General features: G+C 37.5%; 2 protein-coding genes across 2 annotated transcripts; both read left to right on the top strand.

Annotated features, from left to right (window-relative positions):
• The first annotated feature begins 3,400 nt into the window (after positions 1-3,400).
• Positions 3,401-7,015, top strand: LOC139613503 (secretory phospholipase A2 receptor-like). The gene is made up of 3 exons (XM_071470200.1): positions 3,401-3,835; positions 3,921-4,551; positions 5,690-7,015. Exons 1-3 carry the CDS (start codon positions 3,549-3,551, stop codon positions 5,897-5,899), a joined length of 1,128 nt encoding a protein of 375 aa, XP_071326301.1. The 5' UTR covers positions 3,401-3,548; the 3' UTR covers positions 5,900-7,015.
• A 31-nt stretch (positions 7,016-7,046) lies between these two features.
• On the top strand, positions 7,047-11,511 carry tmem147 (transmembrane protein 147). Its single transcript, XM_071470201.1, has 8 exons — positions 7,047-7,168; positions 7,916-8,018; positions 8,557-8,626; positions 8,815-8,880; positions 8,987-9,123; positions 9,234-9,318; positions 9,656-9,777; positions 10,609-11,511. Exons 2-8 carry the CDS (start codon positions 7,942-7,944, stop codon positions 10,727-10,729), a joined length of 678 nt encoding a protein of 225 aa, XP_071326302.1. The 5' UTR covers positions 7,047-7,168; positions 7,916-7,941; the 3' UTR covers positions 10,730-11,511.
• Positions 11,512-11,593: the final 82 nt, after the last annotated feature.

The raw sequence follows: 11,593 nt of genomic DNA, 5'->3' as shown, positions 1-11,593 counted from the left end.
TTATCTGTTCACTGTTTTCTGTGGAGCCCTGGAACTGACAAAATGACAAAAAAAATTATCAGACAAATAAAAAATATGACTGCATACATCATTAAATAATATTGTTAGTTAATGAATTAGAAAGTGCAAGAACTATTCAGCTTTATGATTTTAACCTCTGCCACTCAGGGGATTAGATGCAGATGCACTTGTTTTTCTCTAGCACTAAACTGCTACAAATGAAATGTTAATATAAATGCTACGCTGTCCATATAAAAGTTTGAGCCATCATAGCCATTTATCAGCTATAAATGTGCATTATAGTTATATAGATAAGGCCACTATGGTGGCTGAGGACACAGGAAGCTTAATAGTCAGGAGAGAAATGTTAAATTGAATAAAATAGGTATCTTACAGCTCTCGTACATGACTGGGTCACTGTATGAAGTACACTTAACTGTAATTCAACCACAAATTTGAGGTACTTTAACTGCTACTCTACTATAGTTTAGAGGGAAACGTTGTAGTCTTAACTCACATTTATTTAACAACTTCAGATACTACTGACATGACAGGTTCAGATTTTACATAAAAACATGAACAGCCTCTATAAAATGATGCATTGTTATAGATTCAATTATCCAACAACGACAGCACTTACACTTTAATGCATGAATAAAAATAATCCAATAACCTTGTATACATATATAATAGTATGACATACAGCTACAACTACAGCGAGACTTAGTCAGAACGCAGACTGTGTTTTCATACAGTCTATGGTTTTAATGTAGAGGAAATGTTTCCGGTGAAAGCTGAGACTTGCAGTGCCACCTACTGTTTTATTGAACATACTACATTATAAAAAACATTTCAAACTTCTATGTATCTATTGGCGCTTTTGGAGTGGAATACTATGAATATTATTTTTTATATTTATATTTATTTTCTATAGTCTTAGATGAAGAGACATCCAGTCACAGCAAGGTCTAAGTGTACATTTTATGATTACCATGTTTTTTCTTTGCTGTATTTTGTTGTGTTTTAGAAAATGATGATAGTGCTGATTGAAATGCAAGACACAGCATCAGTGGGTGTATATGTTAAATGTTTTTTTGATATGTATAAGATAAAAAGAAAGCAGGTAATAATCAATTAGTTTATATGCCCTTTAATGTAATATACATATATTTCTAATATATTCAATTTAACATTTTACCACCAGGAATTTTACCATTTAACCAAAAAGAATTTTTAATGGTGTTGTTTTGTCATCAGAAATGCAAGTAAAAACTCACCTTCACACCTTCACAACTGCTAATATGGATGGTCTCTCTCTCCATTTTTTTTTTTTTTTGTACTTATCCAACAAAACAATAGTCTGCTAGTTTTTCACAATCAATGCAAAGTTTTAGCCAAATGTAGTTGAACCCCAGGCTGTATTTATAAGGACTCATATCCCGATGCATTTCAGCTGATCGTACGTAGATTTGATGTCTTTCAGACATACGACTGACCTCTTCTGTTCAGGCTGCTCTCGCCTGCTCTACTTTTGGACTAAAGCACAATGATGCATATTGTTTGAATGGGTAACATCTCGCTGTAACTGAAGTAAGAGGAGTCAGGTAGACAAAAGTCAGCACAAGGGCACGGTCATCAGCATCTCTTGACTAAGAAGATTCAAATCCAGTCATTTGCCTGAAGCCTGATTTCCCCGTCCAAGCATGGAGGCTGGACAGTTTTGAATGTAAAAAATTTGAATCTTGCAGATGCAGAGGAGCAAAGCCTTTCACAACATTGCACATGACTGGATTTGGGTCTGTTTTGTTTTCATTTGTTTAAAGTACATATATTCAACATGAAAAGCAAACTGAGGCCAAGTCAACACTATGGTTTCTTGTGTTTATTTTTTACTGCTCCATCTTTTGAGTGTTTCTGACCACATATAAATGTGAGTTTTTAAGCATGAGCATAGCATGATACTCCAAAGTACATTAAATGCAGTGATATCTGGGCTTCTCTTATTTGCATGAAAATTCCAACGAGTGAAAAATAGCGATTTCAGTTAAGAGTGGAGCTGAAAAAAAAAGAGATAAAGAGATAAAGAGATAATGAGGGGTCTGAGGAGGAAAGGCATTGAAGAAGAAATGGACAGAGGACTCAACTTTTTGGAAATGATTGACATGTTTTCTCAAAGTCCATAGCACTTATAATCAAGGAGACATTTTTGTTGTCAATCAAATTTCTGCATCAAAGTAAAATAAAGATGAGACGGACAGCACCGCTTGTGTGCCTGCAGCCTTCTTCACTGATGGTCCAGTATATCTCCTTAGCCTTGGCTCAGGTACCCAGTCATCATAGCCTGTCAACAGATGGGATATCTTAGTGGAACAGTTTGATAGTGTGTGAGAAAACACACTGGCTGTTCAGGGTTTCTCTCCTTGCTTTATTCTTCTCAGTAGATGTGAAGTGGTGGGTGGTGATCGTACACTAATATCTTGTTTTCCCGCCCTCTTAGTTACAACACTTGGGGTTAAAGTTACTATTCATGGTTGGCATTTTTTTTTCTGCAATAGCCTTTCACTGTATTTACGTTCTTTAATTACCTTTCTATACTGTAGTTTCCACTGTCAGAGTGTGCCATGACAACCCCTGGATTTAATACACATACGTACAACATGAATTTGTTTGGTTGCACTGTAAACAGACGTATCAGTTTCTCTTCTGTTGTATTTCTGACAAAGTGGCTGTTCATGCAGTGTTGGCTGTAGTATTTAGTCACACTTCCTGTTACCATGGTAAGAACAGGTATTGCCAAATCAACCAGGACTGAAATCTTAAGCACTTTAAGGTGATACAACTGATGATGACTGATGGCGAGAAATCGAGGTATGTAATGTGTGGTCAGTTGATGGTTACTGGTTATTATGACAAAACAATACTCTGAAGATCTGCACTACACTAATTTGTCGTTCTACTCATCTGTTCATTTCCCTCCTAAAACAAATATGTGGGTGTGTTTAACACATTTTTCCCCTTTTTTGAAATAATCGAATCCTACTTTATTTAATTGTTTTGTTTTTGTTTTGTTTTGTTTTACCAAATTAGTTGAGCTACTCCACAATCTCTCCAGATAGCTCAGAGCAGTGATTCTCAGCCATGGGTGTGTGTAATTCTGGTCATACCTGGAGTGGCACAAACATAAAACTAGCATTATTATAAAACATAAATGAAGACTTCAGAAAGAATTAATATCTGACTGAATTTGAAAAAAAAAAAAACACCTTCAAAAGTTCAAAGATAAGTTTAAGTGACTATAATAATAGAAGTTAATATAATATTATCATCAAAAACTGCTGGTATTACTTGCTCTATCTGGGCTGGTGCTACTGGTCAGCTGGTGAGGTGTGTCTAGGTGGGAGTGACCAGGTATGCAGTTGTTATAAAGGCAGAGTGACAGCGCTTCAACAGCAGCTGAACATACCACAAACTGACCATAACTCAAACTGACGTGGCTAATAAGAGTCCTGCAAACACATCATTGACTTGACGTGAAGACAGGACCAGTCATGGGGAACAAGAGCAGCCCTGAGCTCACACTCTCCTTCCTGCTCATTGCTGCTCTTTGCTTGGAGGCACTTATCGTAGAAAGGTTCATATACTTGTCATCTAATAAGATGACCTGGACAGAGGGGAGACTGTTCTGCCAGAGGAAACACATTGACTTAATTACTTGGAACTTAGTGAACACAGTCCAAATGACGACGTGGTTGGTGGAAGAAAATGTCACCCAAATCTGGATCGGCCTACGCAGAGATCCTGAGGAAGACTCACTCTGGAAGTGGATAAATGTAAAGTGAGTATCCTATTTGAGATGATCTTCATGCAGTTTTCAATATCATGTAAAATAATAATATCATTTGTTCGTTTGTGGGTTTCAGAACTGGAGAAGGGGTTTCAGGAGACGACCTCTCGCAGAGCAGCAACTGGGCCGATGGACAGCAGAGCGGTCACTGTGCAGTTGTGGGAGATGATCTAATGTGGTACAGTGCTCAGTGTTCAAGTAGATATAACGTATACTGTTCAGCCAGTGACAAAATTACTCATCACAAAGTCAACCTTAGCTGGTACAATGCCTCTCAGTACTGTCTGGAAGAGAATAATAACCTTGCCACCATCGCCGAAATAAACACAGATCGTTTAAAGCATAGTGGTTGGATTGGACTCTACCAGCAGGCTGATAAGAACTGGGACTGGATTGGAGATTTGTCATCTAACTACAGAAACTGGGCACCAGGAGAGCCACTCACTGCAGACTGTGGCTCTTATAATGTTACCACTGAAAAGTGGTACAGCAAAAAGTGCTCCCAAGAGCTTCAGGTTGTCTGCTCTGCCGACAACCTGGTGGTGGTAAATGAGAACAAGACATGGGAGAAGGCCTTGAAGCACTGCAGGGAAATGAATAGCGGATGTGCTGAGCCCTGCATGTACTACTACGACCTCCTGAGCCTGCCGGACTCGAGTGAATACAGCTATATCAGAGACCGGATCTACAGAGCCACGACTGACGAGGTGGGAGGACGGGGAAAATATTTCTCCCATACAGTGCTGGCTTTTGACCCTATGAAGTGAAGTGTTGTATACCCACCATCCTTAGTCACAAGTTGCATAGATCTACTGTATGGAGTTCAACCAAAGACTGATGTTCTCTCACTGTCTATTTAAATGGTTTCAGAGGCCTGTAGTAATAAAACTATCCAGTATTTCTCAATTAAATATAACATTAGAAGAAAGTTGGAAAAATAATAGCACAATGTTTGTCTTATGTCATAACTTGTTTATCATACACTTATCTTGCAACCCTTTGTGCAAGATAAATGTATGATAAACCCCTTCCTGTGATTGAGCTGGAATATGATAGGCAGATGATAGGCAGAAATGAAATTACTAATTCAAAAACTGAACAAGGCAATATAATTAAATGACTTTTTTTTTTTTTGCTTTGAGTTTTGCAGTGTTTTATGTGAATCAGTTCAACAACTACCTGAAAGTAATTGACTACAGCCTGCAAACATATGTGAAAATTCAGACTTTGCAAATGTAAATAGTTATGAATTTCCTGTTTTCTTAACTAACAGACATAAATCATTTAAATCATCTAGATTCAACACTTTATTGTAAATGCTAAGTTAGTTAGTTTTGTATTGTATTATGTGAATTACAAACTAATTAATTTAAGCTAATTATCAATGCAAGAGTACATTTTAGATGGATTGAATTGCTTTACCCTTCTTAGTAGTTCATCTTACTGACAGGAAATCAAGATGAGAACATCAGCTAAATACCAGGCTGTGGACATGTCTCTTCCTGTCCAACCTGTTGATAACTCAGACAGACACCAGCACTTATTTCATATTATACATTGTCTGGTTTGTTGTCACTGTGGTAAACATAAAGTTTTTCATTTGATATCATATATATATATATATATTTAGTATTTGATCATAACAAAATTTTACTAAAAAAGTAACTTTAAACCTCAGCAGCTGGGATCCTCATTTCCACTACAGTTAAGTGTGATAGAAGATCACCCTTTGACTTTCAAATGAGTGATTTACTGTTGAAGACAACAACCTTATCAACTAAGCAAGCATAAGGTGACTGAAAGTAAGAGCGAGTGACTTCCAAAACCTTGCCTTCTGTCTCTTAGGTTTGGGTGGGGCTGCGTTTCCTGGCAGGGCAGTGGTGGTGGATGAATGGAGCAGAGGTGAGAGACCAGGGGATGCTGACAAAGTGTCCAGCCGGGTGGAACCGCTGTGGGATCCTGTCCAAAAAAGACACAAACCACTGGAACACCAGGGACTGCTCAGAAAGAAGAAACTTCATCTGCTACAAACGTAGATCATCAAGCACAGTATAAAATTAGCAAAGTTTAGGTTTACAAGCTTTTCAGGGATCCATTTTTAATGCCTGTTTTGCGTGCAAGTTATCGGATTGAGCTTTCTCTACTACGGGTTTGGGTATGATGATCATATTCTATATAGATAATTTTGCATTAATTGTAGTAATTTCTGAAAACACAAGATAAGATACTTACAAATACATATTTCTTGTTGATTTTTCTAAAGAGTGAGAAAGAAAATTATCGCACAGAGGGACTGAGAATATGATTAGACTTGGACCTTTTTTTATCTTTAGCTCTAAACCTTTTTCCTTTTTATCTTTGTGATATTTCATACATTTTAATGCTTGTGTAATCTGAACTGTAGAAATTCAAGTGACCAGGACCAATCATAGACATATGAATACTGTAACTTTACCCTGCTTTTCATTGAAACTCTCATCATTAAAATTAAAATATTACTTGATCTGCTTATCAGCTACAGTAAGTCTCTATTGCATAATGTATTGTTTTATTTTTCATTAAAAAATGTTGCTTAAAATTTAGATAGAAAAGTAAAGCTGAGTATTACATGAATTATAACAACCAAAAATTATGGAAATCCTTGTCTGAGCTCCAAATCCATAAATGTAGACTTATTCTTTTTAAATCTGTCCAGATTTCGAGTTAACAATATCATCATAACAAAATACTATATACATAAATGTCATTTAACTGAATCCCCTCCCGTTGTGCAAAGCAATAAAAATTAATTTTCTCCACTTAACAAATGTAGTACAAATGTGTCTATATGTTCCATATCTGGAAACTATATGACTGAATATTATTTTTTCTGACCTCCTGCTCAGTTTCTTATTTTTATTTAATTTATTTTATTGTAATGGATCAACTTTCTCTGCATGTGTATTCCTTTCATGTCATCTTATTTCAACAATTCAATCCTTTTTGTTTTTGTGGTTTAAAAAGGAGTATTTATCGTCCATGTGTTATAAATAAAGCTGGTTAAAAAAAATGCCTAGTGAAAGTTCAGTAGAATTCATTCATTGTCTATTCCTATATCCTTATAAATTCTCATTTACATCTTTCCTTGACCTCATGACGTTTTCCATAGAGGTCAAGGAAAAGTGGTGAGCAAAACAATCCCGCAAGATGCGGAACGTTTGGATATGTTCCTACCCGTGACGTTGTCGGAGGCATTTCGAGGTGGACCCAAACGTACTTCCGTTTGTCATTCAACGAGACCGTAGGAAAAGAGTCTGCTACCTGTCAGCTCTTCGCTCAGGAGTGGTAAGTGCCGACCCCGAGGGTCTCTGCTTTACAACAGCTGCCACATGGCTTCGCTGCTGTGAACTATAGCTTCGTGTTTCGCCGTCAAAGCGACAAACTACCGTCGACTTGTGAGCGGACGTTAGCTTTAGCTTCGTGTCTACACCGGCGACAGCATTGTAGCCTAGCTAGCTAGTGTACAAATTCCCTTAATGACATTACATTATATCTCTGTATATGGATTGAAACATACCCTTGTTAAACATTTGACTCGACACTGACCGATTTGTTATTTCCTTGGAAATTATCTTGTTAGTCTGTTTCTACCCGTGTTGTTATTAAAATGTACAGGAGTCAATGAAACATCATTTATAATCGATAATCACGGTCTAATCAAGTGCACCTGATGAGAACATGAGCAAAATCAATAATTTTATTAAAAAATACATTGAATGCGACAACAAATATGTCTTTTAAGAAGTGCTGAAATAATTAATCCAAATAAACCAACAAGTTTGATTATCGGTAAATCAGTTAAGCCAGTGAGCAAACCAACATCCTCTTGTTTTAGCCTCTCAAATGTGACCAAATGTTTTATGTTATCGTACATTGAATGTCTGTTTGTCCAACTGAGGAAAACATTTGATTGTGGCCTCTGAAAACTCGTGAGGGGCATTTTTTCAGTATTTTATGACATTGTATTGCTGTGTGTCAAAATGGCAGATATTAAAAACCTGACTCTCTCTCTCTCTCTCTCTCTCTCTCTAGGGAGCTGAATTTTGTGACCAGAAATCATGACACTATTTCATTTTGGAAACTGCTTTGCTCTGGCATACTTCCCTTATTTTATAACATACAAGTGCAGTGGCCTGTAAGTGTCTGCATGAAACAGGGATCTGCAACATGGGGGGGTGGGGGGGTGGATGATGTGGGACTATACTGTATGACATCCATCGGTCCAGTCATGGACACGGGACACATACAGTAGCTGGAGGAATGGACTGGAAGTTAAATATTGTGTTGTGACACAATGGAAAATTACTGCGATGGCAAATTTTATTGTCATTATTAACACATTTTGTGTTTAGCCCTATGTTGAAGCAAGATATGCTCAGAGACTAAAAAGTCTCTTAATAATCTACTTAGTAATGTCAGATGTTTGGGAGGGGTTCCACATAATCCTCTTAGGACTGTGTAGTGTAGTGTAGTCGTGAAATTGCATGTTCTTCTGCTTAACAGCATAATGTGGGGTGGGCTTTTTATTCAAGTATTATTGCACTCATATCTTCAAACATTGCATCCCAAAAATGCTCATTTCTGTCTTATCTCATAATAACCTGTTACATAATGCATTCTGTGCCTCCTTATTTTACAGTTCTACCATTTAACTCTTTGTGTTCAACCTTTAGTTCAGAGTACAATGCCTTCTGGAGATGTGTCCAGGCTGGTGCAACCTACCTGTTTGTCCAGCTCTGTAAGGTGAGTCCCTGGAATGAAATTAAGAAAATCAACCAAAAATAAAGTACAGCCCACTCAGACAATACACATAGTGTATACACCAAGAAAAAAGATCAACTAGGAGAAACTGAAGATAAAACACAAATTTTAAAATCAGTAGCTTCCTTGTGTTTCGATGTGTATAAGGAGGTTTTCTTTTTGTGCTACAGATGCTGTTCTTAGCTACATTTTTCCCCACGTGGGAAGGTGGAGCAGGAGTTTATGACTTTGTAGGGGTGAGTGAGCTGCATTGTATTAACATCAGGAAGAAGATTAATGTGTCTTTCAAATAAAATACCAGCTTGTGTTGGAGGCTGAAATATGGGTGTGTGTGTTGTCCAGGAATTTATGAAGGCAACAGTGGACCTTGCAGACCTGTTGGGCCTTCATCTCGTGATGTCGCGTAATGCTGGTAAAGGAGAGTACAAGATCATGGTGGCTGCCATGGGCTGGGCAACAGCAGAGCTTGTCATGTCAAGGTAAGCGGTAACACTGATCCTGCAGAAGAAACATTAACTTCATTTAATGAAATTAATGTACACATCTAAACATTGAATCTGACTGGTTGTGTCCTGTTGTGGTTCTTTAGGTGTCTTCCTCTGTGGGTGGGAGCCAGAGGGATAGAGTTTGACTGGAAATACATCCAGATGAGCTTTGACTCTAACATCAGTTTGGTAAGTAGCTTTTCTCTTTCTGCTCCCTCATTTCTCCACTCTGTCTGCTCCTGTGTTTTCAGTCTTATGTCTTCATTCAGCACTCACCTCCATCCACTGTTTTTACAAAATTGCTGTCATATTTTGAAGAGTTCTTCTGCAGTTTTTTATTTTTTTTATTTTATTTTTTTTTTACATTCACTCACCTTGTTGTCTGCATATTCGGATAAACATGAATTTTAAAACATTTAATTCCCAGTGTGCTCCCTCTGTGTTTATGTGTCTTTTATATTATCTATAGCGCCACATTTTATAAAAAATGATCAGTGACCAGTGATTATTATGCCTGTGTATATAGGTCCACTATATTGCCATGGCAGCAGTGGTGTGGATGTTTACACGATATGACCTTCCGAAGAGCTTCAGGCTGCCTGTCACTGTGCTTCTGGCTCTTTGTGTCTACAAGGCCTTCTTAATGGAGTAAGTCTCACACACTTTTACACACTCTTATATACTTCATACCAACACAAACACACCTGCAGACATGCTGTGTTTCTTTATCTTCAGGGATATGACATTCATTGCTGTTGCTAATTCTGTTCAGCCAGGGTTCACCACCTTCGTTGTGGCTGCACTTCACTTTGTAAACCACAGGATGGCACTTGTTAACAGCAACAACACAAGCAATATTGCAAAATTTAAATGATTTAAAAACTGTACATCAGAAAATACCTAAGAAGTGTAAGGAAGAGAAAAGCATAAAAAATAACCACATTTACAATAACTCGAAAAACCTGATGTACTTAAAATGTCTTTAACAAGCTCCTTCATGTGGTTTGCTTGATTAAAATGTATTATTAGCACAAATGGGCTTACTAATCAAAGAAAACCTTTAAAGGATTTTGGCATTTTGCATAAAGAATGAAAGACCAACAAGAGGGCCAATTTGCAGAATTTCCATTTTGTAAAAGGGTTCATTGTGCTGTCATTGTGGGTGGCTAGAGTTGACCACAGATATTCACAAAGTGCCACCATCAGATACATACCAGCTTACTTGTGTGATTTAATGGATGAATTGGATGAATTTATTTCAAACTGGTAGGCTCACAAATGCAGGATCAAGTGGAAAAGATAATTTTAAAACCTCTGTTAATGAAGTTTTGTGATATATAGGTGTCTGTCTGTTGAATCAACTCTTATCTGAATACATATCTTTCACTGTGATGGATGATTTCAGCAATGCACCAATGCACTGTTTTATACTATTCTTTATCATTGTAGCTTACATTGCGTTTCTGTTTGTGCCTTCAGGTTGTTTGTCCATGTCTTCCTCTTGGGCAGTTGGACAGTGTTGCTGGTCAAAGCTGTGCTCACTGGTGCCATCTCTCTCTGCTCGCTGTTTCTCTTCGTCACTCTGGTCCACAGCAACTAAGTAAACCTCAGCACCCTGGGATAAGCCTTCAGCCATCTTTTTGGTCTACAGTGGACCAGCGTTGTCCTAAATCAGAAGCTGACCCCTGACACCATATCAGTCTTATTATCACCACACAACACAAAAGACTGTTGGAAAATGCTTGTTGATACTCGGTAGCCCGACTGGTCTGATGTACAAAATAAAGACAGACACAAGAGCCACCGACTGATGAGCTAACCAGTTCCTCCAGTTTGTTTTGATCAGCCTGTGTTGTCCGTTGATGGTAAACGTGCATTCAAGCTGAGTTTTTTGTTTCAATTCAGTCCATCAGTTTAAAGTGCAGAATGAGCAGTGATGTCAGGAGGCTTCTGTAATTTGATTGGCTTACCTAAGCTGTGTTGGTTTTGCAAAAAGGTGAATTTTGTGTCTAAATGACCACAAATGAAATGACTCTTCTTTTTTTTATGTGTTGTCTAATGAGCCAGAGTAACTGCATAGATTAGATAGTAAAATGTACTGAGTGGATTTATAACAGATGAATGATAGTGATAGTTCTTTGATAGTTCATTGTTTGGCCACAAATGTATCAATTTATTTATATGCAAATAAATATACAAGTAGTTAAAACACAACTGTAGCAAGAGTTTTCTAATTCTTGAAGAAATTGTCAAAAAGATTTAAGGTTAAGCTGAAAAATTCAAAGCGCCTGCAGTATGTATAACCTGAGGTTCACTCAGTATTATGACATTATGTTGAATTGTAAACATCTGTGATTTTGACATAAACAACTATTGTCTTAACCACTTTCATTGTCTTGATTGGTCAGACTGCAAAGTGTGGAGTGTTTGTTGGGAAAGATCTGCCATAAGAAGTGACTTAGTG

This window comes from Trachinotus anak, unplaced genomic scaffold, assembly GCF_046630095.1.
Source record: "Trachinotus anak isolate AG129_WGS33_773 ecotype Australia unplaced genomic scaffold, CSIRO_AGI_Tana_v1 ptg000032l, whole genome shotgun sequence".
Taxonomy (NCBI): Eukaryota; Metazoa; Chordata; class Actinopteri; order Carangiformes; family Carangidae; genus Trachinotus; species Trachinotus anak.
Note: the sequence above shows the minus strand (reverse complement) of the source record. Positions and strands in the feature narration are given on the sequence as shown.